This window comes from Vulpes lagopus, chromosome 1 (assembly GCF_018345385.1).
Source record: "Vulpes lagopus strain Blue_001 chromosome 1, ASM1834538v1, whole genome shotgun sequence".
Taxonomy (NCBI): Eukaryota; Metazoa; Chordata; class Mammalia; order Carnivora; family Canidae; genus Vulpes; species Vulpes lagopus.
In genome coordinates, this window is record NC_054824.1 from 65,351,346 (window position 1) to 65,364,585 (window position 13,240).

The 13,240-nt window shown below is 40.6% G+C and overlaps 1 protein-coding gene across 1 annotated transcript in view; it reads right to left on the minus strand.

Moving 5' to 3' along the window:
• DNAH8 (dynein axonemal heavy chain 8) overlaps positions 1-13,240 on the minus strand; it is a 340,697-nt gene that overhangs the window by 176,880 nt on the left and 150,577 nt on the right. The window contains exons 43-47 of the mRNA XM_041748133.1: positions 7,273-7,434; positions 4,848-5,094; positions 4,477-4,718; positions 4,248-4,388; positions 2,554-2,791 (exon numbers count right to left, since the gene is read on the minus strand). Coding sequence (XP_041604067.1) covers positions 2,554-2,791; positions 4,248-4,388; positions 4,477-4,718; positions 4,848-5,094; positions 7,273-7,434 — 1,030 coding nt within the window. The remainder of the gene's footprint in view (positions 1-2,553; positions 2,792-4,247; positions 4,389-4,476; positions 4,719-4,847; positions 5,095-7,272; positions 7,435-13,240) is intronic.

Sequence of the window (13,240 nt, forward strand, 5' to 3'; positions counted from 1 at the left end):
AATTTTTTTAAAGATTTTATTTATTTATTCATGAGAAACACAGAGAGGAGAGAGAGAGGCAGAGACACAGGCAGAGGGAGAAGCAGGCTCCATGCAGGGAGCCCGACATGGGACTGGATCCCAGGTCTCCAGGATCAGGCCCTGGGTGGAAGGTGGCGCTAAACCACTGAGCCACCCGGGCTTCCCTTTGTTGAAATGTTATTAAGAAATGTGTGTTGGGGCACCTGTCTGGCTCAGTCAGTAGAGCATGCAACCCTAAATCTCAGGGTCATGAGTTCAAGCCACATTGGATATGGAGCCTACTTAAAATTAAATTTTTTTATAAGTATTCCTAAGAAATACTGATCTATAGTCTACTTTTCTTATAATGTATTTCTCTGGTTTTTATATCAGGATAACATTGTCCTTATAAAATTATCTGGGATATGTTTCTTCCTTACATTTTATATGTTTTAGGAGCATTTCTGTAAAATTGGTATTATTTCTTCCTTAAGTATTTGGTGGAATTCACCAATAATGCCATCTGGGCCTGGAGTTTTCTTTGTAAGAAGGTTTATAACTATACAGTTTTTTTTTTTAAGATTTTATCTATTTATTCATGAGAGAGAGAGAGGCAAAGACACAGACAGAGGGAGGAGCAGGCTCCACGCAGGGAGCCCGACATGGGACCCGATCCCAGGACTCCAGGATCACGCCCTGGGCCGAAGGCGGTGCTAAACCGCTGGACCACCAGGGCTGCCCAACTATACAGTTTTTTAGTGAATATAGGGATATGGAAGGTATCTATTTTTTCTTGATGACGTTTAGTTTGTATCTTTCAAGGAATTTGTCTATTTCATCTATATTGTCAAATGTACTTTCATACCATTGTTTTTAGTATTCACTTCTTATTTTTTTAATGTCTATAGGGTCTGTAGGAATGTTCCCTCTTTCATTCCTGGTCACTGATAATTTACATCTTCTCTCCCCCCCCCCCAACACCCCTATATCTCTGTTAAGAGATTTATCAATTTTGTGGATCTTTTCAAAGAGCCATCTTTTGATCGGCTCTGGATTTTAACAGAATTCCTACCTAGATTCAAGGGTGCATTTCCTTGTTAGTTTGCATTTTGAGTGAGAGCTCCTTTTTATGATCCCAAATCTTTAAGAGCATCACATCACACACAGAATTACTGGTTAAAGATGGCCAGATGAAAAAAATTCACTTACTTCTCAGTGTCATTATAGAGCCTTTTACAATACAAACTTTCAGTTAATCCCTATTTTCAGTATGATTCTTCCACTCTCAGATGTGTCTAGTGTCCTCCAAGCCTAGGCAACTCTGTAGTTCACATTCTCCAAACACTAATTCTTCAGTCTTTAGTTAGTGTGCGGTGAATGCAGTTGTCTAACAGTATGACTTTGGAAAGAGGACACAAAGCTCTGCTTCCTAAACAGACTTATGAGCAGCCCTCTGGTTTTTACCTCTACCTTCACTTCGGTTTCCAATTCTCGAGCCCTTTGAAGGTCCTGTGGCCTACATTACATTGCTTCTCAACTCTTCCCACTGTCAGTTTAGGACGAACCTGGCCCAGGGTGCTAAATCAAGTGCCACTTACCTTTCTCACTATCTTGCTTTCAAAATGCTATTATTGCTGTCTACCCTCTTGTTCTTTTGAGTTTATACATTAAAACAAAAACAAATGCTTTTGCCGCTTTGGGGTTTTAGGAAGAATCAGAGGTAAAAACATTTTTTTTGGAGACATGTTTTATCTTCTCTGGAACCTAGAAGAATTGGAGGTACACTCTGGGTAAAGGGTACCAAATTCAAGGGCATTTCTCTTAGAGACAGGAAAATTGGGCCCTGTCACACACAGGAAGCTGGGGGCTGAGGTGACACACTGGATTTTTGCCAAGTCTGCCTCATGTAGCTAGGACCCCATCTGCTTGGTTCATTCTCTAACTATTCTGACATTTCCAACAGGGAAGTTGTAGGATTGATCTGTTATTGCATCATAAAGAATCTATGTCCTCTACACTGCTACCTTTGCTCTTCAAGCACCAGAAAGTACATAAGAGGTATTGCCAACTTACTTACACAAGATTTCACTTAGGCCACTCCAAAAAGAGGAGAAGCCTCGAGTCCCTTACCAGGTCCCAGCATGGCCAATACACAAAATTCTTCTATTCTTTGTATATATATATGCCTTTTAAAAATGACATTAGCAATCATGTTATTTATACTTGGCTTAACGTTTCCCCATAGAATAATTCATGGAAGTTTATGTTTTTCTCATTGAAAAAGAGATCATCTCAGGGCACTTGGGTGGCTCAGTGGCTAAGCATCTGCCTTTGGCTCAGGGCGTGATCCTGGGTCCTGGGGTCAAGTCCTACATCAAGCTCCCTGTGAGGAGACTGCTTCTCCCTCTGTCTATGACTCTGCTTCTCTCTGTGTGTTTCTCATGAATAAACTCGAAAGAAAAGAAAAAGAAAGAAAGAAAGAAAGAAAGAAAGAAAGAAAGAAAGAAAGAAAAAGAGATTATCTCTCATTTCAGGTGTAATCTCTGTACTTACCATAATCAGTAACATAAAACTCATACATGGTCTGATTTGTGCCTTTAGGTATTTCTGGTAAGTCTAACTTGCTTCCATGACTTCGTATAAAGGCCTCAAGCTTTTCTCTGCTTTCCAGTTCCAAAAGGGCTCCTAAACTCCACATTAGGCCAAACACAAATAATTTGTGAAGATGTTCGACACATGAAACACCGCCTTCTTCTTTGGAGGGAATTAAACCTTCCAGTAGATTGAGAGACTGGAAATAGTTTAATACAAGAAAATAAATTTTTGTAGTCAAATTTTTGAAACATAAATTTTTAAATAAGAAACTTAAAAGAAGGAGGAAAAGGGGGAAGAAAAAATATATCTCTAGATATAGCTTGATCACTGTCCTACAGCAAACAGCATTTAGAGAAAAGTCATCCTGCTTTCAATAGTTTTCTTGGACTGGCAGAAAAATGCCAAAATGGGAGACTGGGGGTGTGATTTCTAACCCCAGCTCATGCCACCAACTTCACTGAGCCTCAGTTTCCAGATCTGAAAAACAAAGGGCCTAAACTAGATGTGGGGTTTGTTTGTTTGTTTAGACTATATGTTTTCTAGGGTAGTTTCTGGATAGAAGGTTTAGTGACTCCAAATTTTCTACACCTCAGATTGTATTTGTTTTTCACTTTTTGCAGGGCTCAGCAAACTGTGGCCCCAGAGGCCCAGCCACCTGTTTGGCAAATAAAGTTTTCCTGAAACACAGTCACACTCATTCACATAGACACTGTCTCTGGCTGCCTTTGCAATACAGCAACAGATGTGAGTGGTTGAGAGGGACAGTTGTGCAAACATTTGCCTAAATATTTGCTACCCACTCATTTAAGGAAAAGTGTGCCAACTCCCATATGGCATCAGAAAGCAATGTATCTACAGTAAGACATTCTCAGTCTTGCAAAACAAAATTAATTCAATTAATTCAAGATAAGATTTTCATTCATATTATGCATTTTAAAGTAATTACTAAATAGTTTGTTGATTTGGGCCCTTATGTATTAATTCTTATCTTCCCACCTTCACTGACTGGCATCCCTTCTTAAACTAAGAAAAAAAACAAAGCACCAGAATGGATCATAAAAGATCACCTAAAGCAGGAGAGCCCTTCAAAATCTATGATTAATTCTGCTTCCCTCCTGCCCCCCCACCCCCCACCAAAGACTATTAAGGAAAACTCACTGAGTTTGGGGGATGGGGGAACACACACACACACACAATGCTAGAAACTACTTGGAAAATTGTTTAAAAGTTTTCCCTATCTATAAACTCTAAATTTGCAATGCTGAGATTGCCATTTGAGTTTTCTTGCTTGTCATCAGATCTTTTTTGTGCTTTTCTGTAGGACTGCCTGCTTTATTTATTTTGTCTAGTGTCATTATTGGATGCACTTTCTGGGAAGGTTACTAAGCTTGACGGTGGGAGAGATAGATCATTCCTCTTCCCCTGCCAACACCCACCCTGGGCAGAGAAAATAATAAAGCAGATGGTAGTAAAATCATTAATGAAATCTTACAAAATCTTTAACAGGAATCAAACTTCACCAAACCTTCACAGCCATATCATCAAAGTATTTCTATGGATTGAATGAATTTTCTATTTGAGACCTGGCCTCTAAGCTGCAAGAGGGTGGGCAGAAAGTCTCCAATCTAAATAGTGAATGTACATAATCTCACCTGCATGATATAGTTGCACTCCAGGAGCTGCATTTTTGGATTGAGGCTTAGTTTCATATACGTATATATATCTTCAAATATTTTATCATACAGGTCGAGGAAGACAGAAGCTTCCTGTGTAGTGCGCTTCTTCAACCATGCCTGCAACAGAGAAACAGAACCTCCGTTTATGAAGGAAGTGACCCCGGGGAAGAGCCTGGGCACGCTCACCTGGGTCTCAGGTCCCCACCTGCAATATCGCCCTCCAACTGAGCGCAGAGCTGCTGATATAAACCATGCCCATCCTGGAGACCGTGGCAGGAGAAGCATTTTCAATATTATGGACTTCAAACAGAAGCTTACAACTAGGGGCCATGGGGATGCGATCTCCATTGGCCAGCGTGAGGGTTTTATTGTCATCCAACACAGAATTTAAGTTCTCGATCCAAATGGCATCCACAGGGCCATCTAAGATTAAGAAAATGTTTTCACCTGCAAATAATTAAAAGAGAAAAAATCACTTTTCACCTGCAAAAAAATTTAAACATGGTGTTATTTAACTGGGGTGAGGGAGGGGGGTACGGGGATGGGGGAGGTTCACAGAAGAAAGCTGACATGTACCTTTTTTAGCTTTTAATGTTTTTCTCCACAGAGTGGAAAAAATCCCATCTGTCCAGTCATTAGTAGCAGTGTCCAGTCTGCCAAACATCTGAGGCGCAGTAATCGCTTTGGGATTCATTCGCATCTCTCTGTGAGGCCTCCCACACTCGGTTAATGCCTTCATCAAAATTGTTATGACAGTTGTCTTCCCAGAACCACTGGGCCCTAGAGTCATCAAACCATGACGCACCAGAGATGTCTCATATAACTGCACAACAGGGCAATCAATTGAAAAATGTAACTAATGAGTCTCTTGCTGACATTTGCAGAAGCAGCGTGCTGAAATTTAAACGGCTTTAAGTAAGCTCCTACTAAAGTAACTAGTTCGCTATTTAAAAGATGAAAAAATGCCCTCCCCCAAATGGTTTCACTAGATGTAGGTAGCAAATGAGCACCAGAGTTACAAAAAAAAAAAAAAAAAAAAAAAAAAAGAAGATAAGTGATTAAAATTATGACAGTGTGAAACTCGAATGACATTTTGGAAATAATAAACTCGGGATCTAGGTTTTGCTTCTCAAACTACTATTCCTGGTGATTTGGGTTTGCCCATAACAGGTTTTTCCAGGCACAAGCTTTCTGTGCATTCAATGTGATGATGCCGCCTCCTGGTGGGCGATAGCAGCAAAGCAAACCATCACAGTGAAGACCAGCTTGAGGGGAGGATGTCCCTGCAACCGATTTGTTCAGGCAATGCTCCCAGGAGAAACTGACAAGGAGGTAGGGGAAGCAGGACAGGAAGGGGAAGTCAGACAGGGTGCGATCGAGGACAAAATCCTTTAGAGGGAAGCCTTAACACAGGTCCTGCGGGGCACGCTGGAATGTAAGTAACACCTGCGTTTGTTCACAGGGAAGCAAGGGAGCTTGACTCTACTACTCACTCCATCACCCATCAGCCTTTAACTAAGGAGAGTTTGGTTTAGGGGGGATGGAAAATAAACTCCCAGGCAGTGCCTGCTAGCCAAGTGGCTCCAGTCGTCCTGAAAGGATGGTGAGCGTGGGCTATTAGATTCACGCAGAAGCCAGGGAAGGGGCACAGGGTTAGGGTAAAGGAGATTCAAGGAGACATACTAAGAACAAGACAGGGTCTGTTACAACGTCCTCTCTATTGTTTTCTTAATAAAAATAAGAAGTCAAAAGCTCACAGCTGATCAGAAGCAGAATTTATATTATTCTACCATTTTAGAGGAAAATGCATTACTACTATAACCCATCATTTAGAAGCAGCAAAGACACAGCCCATCACATTCTGTTCAAGAGTAACACTATTGACACTGGGTACCACCACCATATTCTAGTCCCCTACCCACTGAGATGACTATGACTTTAGTATTCAATATACTAGATGCATATGTCACATAGGAAATTTTGAAAAATTTCCCAGAAATTGAAAAAAAAAGTGTTTAATGGCTTCCAATCCATGGGTGATGAAAAATACTTAAAAACTGTTCCTCACATATTTTTCTATGAAACTTGGATATGTCTTAGACACTCTCACTTCTCGTAATCTGGCAAGAACAGTAAGTTAAAATAAGAACTGTTACTTTTCAAATGCAGTTCTTAACACCCTCCACAATTTCAGCTCCCTCATTTCCAAACGCCCTGGAAAATACTCCTGAAACATCAGGCCCATAGAAATTTAATCCTCCATCTCCACCAGTCCTTCCTGACTCTGCTGAGTCAACTGTTGGGTGTCACAAGGATGAAATGTGATGGACAAAAAGACACCAAGAGACACAGGCAAAGGATTAAAATTTTAGTGCAGGTGTGAACTTGTCCATACCCAAAGCAGAAGTAAAGCAGCATTCCCGGATTCCTCAGACCCCATGCCCATGAAGGTCCCCAGCTATGAGTGATACTGCCAGACAGACACAAGAAGCTAGCAGGGTCATTCCATCTCCCCAGCTTTTTATAACCTACTTGAGGCACCTAGGTGGCTCAGTGGTTGAGCGCCTGCCTTTGGCTCAGGTCGTGATCCCAGGGTCCTGGGATCGAGTCCCGCATTGGGCTCCCTGTGAGGAGCCTGGTTCCCTCTCTGCCTCTCTCTGTGTGTCTCTCACAAATAAATAAATAAAATCTAAAAAAAAAAAACCCTACTCTCCTCCCAACTGTTCTTGAGATTCTGGCTACTGCCCAACCTGCTCCCCAGAAATAGGTAATCTCAGTAAATCACTGCTTGTTTACTGCAAGGCAGGGTCAATCCGCACTCTCTCTCTCTCTCTCTAGGATCAACACATCCTCCTGAGGACTCTGCTTGCAAGGATGTTTTTCATTTACTTTCAACCTTTACATTAAGTAAAACTAATATCCTGCATTCTTCTCTTCAAATGGTGATCTTTTGACAACACACACTTGTTATGATACTGGTAATAGATTAAAATGTCTTTACCTGCACAAGTTTGAGATTCCAGGGCGGGTGGTTAATCAAACCTTCTATCTGAACCTGGTTGGCTACTGCAGCTTGCAGTTCCACATAGGTACTACTATCCAGTTGTAATCCTGGAAACAGGTCATTGATTAAGCTGAGGAACAGGGGTTCATCTTCATCAACCTAAGATGGCAGAGAATAAATATACTTCTTCAGCCAACAAATAATTATGGGCCGGTGAGGAAGGTCATAGCACTTATTATATCACTAGATGCCCAGAAAATTATATACCACTCTCTTACCATGACTTGTATCCTCTAGAACCAATTGCTAAACACTACCTCTGAATCCATATTACCTATAGCATTGTACCCAGAGCTCTTTGGCATTCAACATCTTCTACAGTCTACTGCTCAAGGTTTGATCTCATTACTTTATCATAGGAATTCCATGCGTCTCACAAACAGGTGTGTGGGTTAACTTTAAAAACATGCAAGTAATAGTCCCAGCCCCATGAAAATAGAGTATTAATATTCCATTTAGATTAGGAAAATAGGGGATCCCTGGGTGGCTCAGCGGTTGAGCGCCTGCCTTTGGCCCAGGGCATGATCCTGGAGTCCCGGGATCGAGTCCCACATTGGGCTCCCTGCATGGAGCCTGCTTCTCCCTCTGCCTGTGTCTCTGCCTCTCTCTCTCTCTCTCTCTGTCTCTCATGAATAAATAAATAAAAATCTGAAGAAAGAAAGAAAGAAAGAAAGAAAGAAAGAAAGAAAGAAAGAAAGAAAGAAAGAAAAAATAGCCATAACCCTACCTGCCTGGCTCATCCAACAGTGGCTGGAAAACCATCAGAGCAGTGCTCTGCCTTCCTTACAAGCTGTAGGTTTGAGAAAACTAACTCTAATTAATCCTCATTAATATCAATATCGCCGTGTTCCCAACTGCTGGCCCCTTTGATATCTCCTAATTCTCTGGGACTCCTCTGTTGCCTTCTGGAATTCCTGCCTAGCAGTTTCAAGAAGACTTTATCCTCTGAAAGGGGCAGAGGATTTGGCGTCAGAAAGTCTTGTGGTTTTTTTGTTCCAGCTTCTCAACTGACTGTGATTGTGGGTGAGTCTTCTAGACTTGGTTTCCTCAAAAGGCAAATGGCAATGAGCACACTAGCCATTCATACCCTACAGAGTTGCTGAGACACAACCAAGACAATTATCACCGAAAAAAACTCTGTAATGGTAGGGAGCCACTGGATGTTAGTTGTTAGTTTCTGTAACTAGACTGGGAGCTTCCTAAGAACCATTTCTTCCTCTTTCTCTTGTGCTCCCAGGGCATAGGCACAATATGTAACACATAGATCCCTTTTCTTTTAATGTTCCAAAATTTTTTATTTTATCTTTAAAAAAAAAAGATTTTATTTATTTACTCAGTAGAGACACAGAGAGAGAGAAAGAGGCAGGGAGAGAGGCAGAGGGAGAAGCAAGTTCCATGCAGGGAACCCGATGTGGGACCCGATCCCGGGACCCCAGGATCACTCCCTGGGCCCAAGGCAGACATTCAGCCACTGAGCCACCCAGGCATCCCCCCAATTTTTTAAATTTTTTAAATTTTTAAAATTTGTTTTTATTGAAGTTCGATTTGCCAACATAAAGTATAAAACCCAGTGCTTATCCCATCAAGTGCCCTCCATGCCCATCACCCAGTTACCCCAACCCCCTGCCCACTTTCCCTTCCCCAACCCTTTCTTCATTTCTGAGTTAGGAGTCTCTCATGCTTTGTCTCCCTCAATAGTTTTTCCCACTCAGTTCCCCTCCTTTCCCTTTTAATTCCTGTCACTATTTCTTATATTCTCCATATGAGTGAAACCATATAACGATTGTCCTTCTCTGATTAACTTACTTCACTCAGCATAACACCCTCCAGTTCTATCCACGTTGAAGCAAATGGCAGATATTTGTCCTTTCTGATGGCTGACTAATGTTCCATTGTATATATAGACAACATCTTCTTTATCCATTTATCTGTTGAAGGACATTGTGGCTCCGTCCACAGTTTGGCTATTGTGGACATTGCTGCTATGAACATTGGGGTGCAGGTGTCCCAGTATTTCACTGCATCTGTATCTTTGGGGTTAATCCCCAGCAGTGCAATTGCTGGGTCGTAGGGCAGGTCTATTTTTAACTCTTTGAGGAACCTCCACACAGTTTTCCAGAGTGGCTGCACCAGTTCACATTCCCACCGACAGTGCAGGAGGGTTTGCCTTTCTCCACATCCTCTCCAACATTTGTGGTTTCCTGTCTTGTTAATTTTCCCCATTCTCACTGTGGTGAGGTGGTATCTCATCGTGGTTTTGATTTGTATTTCCCTGATGGCAAATGAGGCAGAGCATTTTCTCATGTGCTTGTTGGCCATGTATAGGTCTTCTTTGGTGAAATTTCTGTTCATGTCTTTTGCCCATTTCATGATTGGATTGTTTGTTTCTTGGCTGTTGAGTTTAATACGTTCTTTATAGATCTCGGATACTAGCCCTTTATCTGATATGTCATTTGCAAGTATCTTCTCCCATTCTGTAGGTTGTCTTTTAGTTTAGTTTTGTTGACTGTTTCTTTTGCTGTGCAGAAGCTTTTTATCCTGATGAAGTCTCAATAGTTCATTTTTGCTTTTGCTTCTCTTGCCTTCATAGATGTATCTTGCAAGAAGTTGCTGTGGCCAAGTTCAAAGAGGGTGTTGCCTGTGTGTTCTCTAAAATTTTGGTGCTTCTCTCACATTTAGATCTTTCGTCCATTTTGATTTATCTTTGTGTATGGTGCAAGAGAATGGTCTAGTTTCATTCTTCTGCACGTGGCTGTCCAATTTTCCCAGCACCATTTATTGAAGAGACTGTCCTTTTTTTTTTTTAATTAATTTTTATTGGTGTTCAATTTACCAACATACAGAAAAACACCCAGTGCTCATCCCGTCAAGTGTGTCCTTTTTCCAGTAGATAGTCTTTTCTGCTTTGTCGAATATTAGTTGACCATAGAGTTGAGAGCCCATCTCTGGGTTCTCTATTCTGTTCCATTGATCTATGTGTCTGTCTTTGTGCCAATACCACACTGTCTTGATGATCACAGCTTTGTAGTACAACCTGAAATCTGGCATTGTGATGCCCCCGGATCTGGTTTTCTGAAAAATATTCCTCTGGCTATTCGGGGTCTTTTCTGATTCCACACAAATCTGAAGATTTGTTCCAACTCTCTGAAGAATGTCCATGGTATTTTGATAGGGATTGCATAAAATGTGTAAATTGCCCTGGGTAACATTGACATTTTCACAATATTAATTCTTCCAATCCATGAACATGGAATGTTTTTTCCATCTCTTTGTGTCTTCCTCAATTTCCTTCAGAAGTATTCTGTAGTTTTTAGGGTATAGATCCTTTACCTCTTTGGTTAGGTTTATTCCTAGGTATCTTATGCTTTTGGGTGCAATTGTAAATGGGATTGACTCCTTAATTTCTCTTTCTTCAGTATCATTGTTAGTGTGTAGAAATGCCACTGATTTCTGGGCATTGATTTTGTATCCTGCCACACTGCTGAATTGCTGTATGAGTTCTAGCAATTTTGGGGTGGAGTCTTTTGGGTTTTCTATGTACAGTGTCATGTCATCTGTGAAGAGGGAGAGTTTGACTTCTTCTTTGCCAATTTGAATGCCTTTTATTTCTTTCTGTTTTCTTATTGCTGAGGCTAGGAGTTCTAGTATTATGTTGAATAGCAGTGGTGAGAGTGGAAATCCCTGTCATGTTCCTGATTTTAGGGGAAAGGCTTTCAGTTTTCCCCCATTGAGAATGATATTCACTGTGAGTTTTTCATAAATGGCTTTTAAGATATTGAGGAATGTTCCCTTTATCCTTACACTTTGAAGCATTTTAATCAGGAATGGATGCTGTACTTTGCCAAATGCTTTCTCTGCATCTATTGAGAGGATCATATGGTTCTTGTTTTTTCTCTTGTTGATGCGATCTATCACGTTGATTGCTTTATGAGTGTTGAGCCACCCATAAATCCCACTTGGTCATGGTGAATAATCTTCTTAATGTATTGTTGGATCCTATTGGCTAGTATCTCGTTGAGAATTTTTGCATCTGTCTGCATCAGGAATATTGGTCTATAAATCTCCTTTTTGGGGAGGTCTTTGGTTTGGGGATTAAGGTGATCCTGGCCTCACAAAATGAGTTTGGAAGTATTCCGTCCCTTTCTATCTTTCAGAACAGCTTTAGTAGAATAAGTATTATTTCTTCTTTAAATGTTTGATAGAATTCCCCTGGGACTTTTGTGTCTTGGGAGGTTTTTGATGGCTGCTTCAATTTCCTCACTGATTATTGGCCTGTTCAGGTTTTCTATTTTTTCCTGTTCCAGTTTTGGTAACTTGTGGTTTTCCATACAAGCATTCATTTCTTCTAGATCACCTAATTTGTTGGCATATAGCTACTCATAATACATTTTTAAAATCGTTTGTACATCCTTGGTATTGGTTGTGATCTCTCCTCTTTCATTCATGATTTTATTAATTTGAGTCTTTTCTCTGTTCTTTCTCCAACTCCTTTAGGTGCAAGGTTAGCTTGTGTATTTGATTTTTTCCTTTTTTTTTTTTTTGAAGGAGTCTTGTATTGCAATATATTTCCCTCTTAGGACTGCTTTTGCTATATCCCAAAGATTTTGAATGGCTGTATTTTCATTTTCATTACTTTCCATGAATCTTTTTAATTCTTCTCTAATTTCCTGGTTGACCCATTCATCTTTTAGTAGGATGTTCTTTAACCTCCATGTGTTCGAGTTTCTTCCAAATTTCTTCTTGTGATTGAGTCTAGTTTCAAAATATTGTGGTCTGAAAATATACAAGGGACAATCTCTATCTTTTGGTATCAGTTGAGACCTGATTTGTGACCCAGTATGTGGTCTATTCTAGAGAAAGTCCCATGTGCAGTTGAGAAGAATGTGCATTCAATTGTGTTCAGATGGAAAGTTCTGTATATATCTGTGAAGTCTACTTGGTCCAGTGTATCATTCAAGGCCCTTGTTTCTTTGGTGGTGTTCTGCTTAGAATATCTGTCATTTACTGAGAATGCTGTGTTGAAGTCTCCTACTATTAGTTTTATTATCTAAGTATCTCTTTACTTTGGTTATTAATTGATGGATATATTTAGCAGCTCCCACATTAGAGGGATAAATATTCATGATTGTCAGGTCTTCCTGTTGGATAGACCCTTTAAGTATGATATAGTGTCCCTCTTCATCTCTTACTATAGTCTTTGGTATAAACTTTATCTGATATGAGGATGGCTACCCCAGCTTTCTTTTGAGGACCATTTGAATGTTAAATGGTTCTACACCCCTTCATTCTCAGGCTAAAAGTGTCCTTAGGTCTAAAATGAGTCTCTTGTAGACAGCATATAGATGAGTCTTGTTTTTTTATACAGCCCAATACCCTACGTCTTTTGATGGGATCATTTAGCCCATTCACATTCACAGTAACTATCGAAAGATAGGAATTTAGTGTCATCATATTACCTATTCAGTCTCTATTTTTGTGGATCGTTTCTTTGGGCTCCCTCTTCCTTTTACAGGGTCCCCCTTAATATTTCTTAAAGAGCTGGTTTGGTGGTCACATATTCTTTCAGTTTCTTCCTATCTGGGAAGCTCTTTATCTCTCCTTCTATTCTGAATGACAGCCTTGCTGGATGAAGTATTCTTGGCTACATGTTCTCATTTAGTACCCTTAGTATATCCTGCCAGGCCTTTCTGGCCTGCCAGGTGTCTGTGGATAGGTCTGCTGTTAATCTGATATTTCTCCGGATATAAGGGAAGAATCTTTTGTCTCATGCCACTTTACGAATTTTCTTTTTAGGGCACCTGGGTGGCTCAGTGGTTGAGTGTCTGCCTTTGGATCAGGTCATGATCCGGGGGTCCTGGTATAGAGTCCCCTATTGGGCTCCCCACAAGGAGCCTGCTTCTCCCTA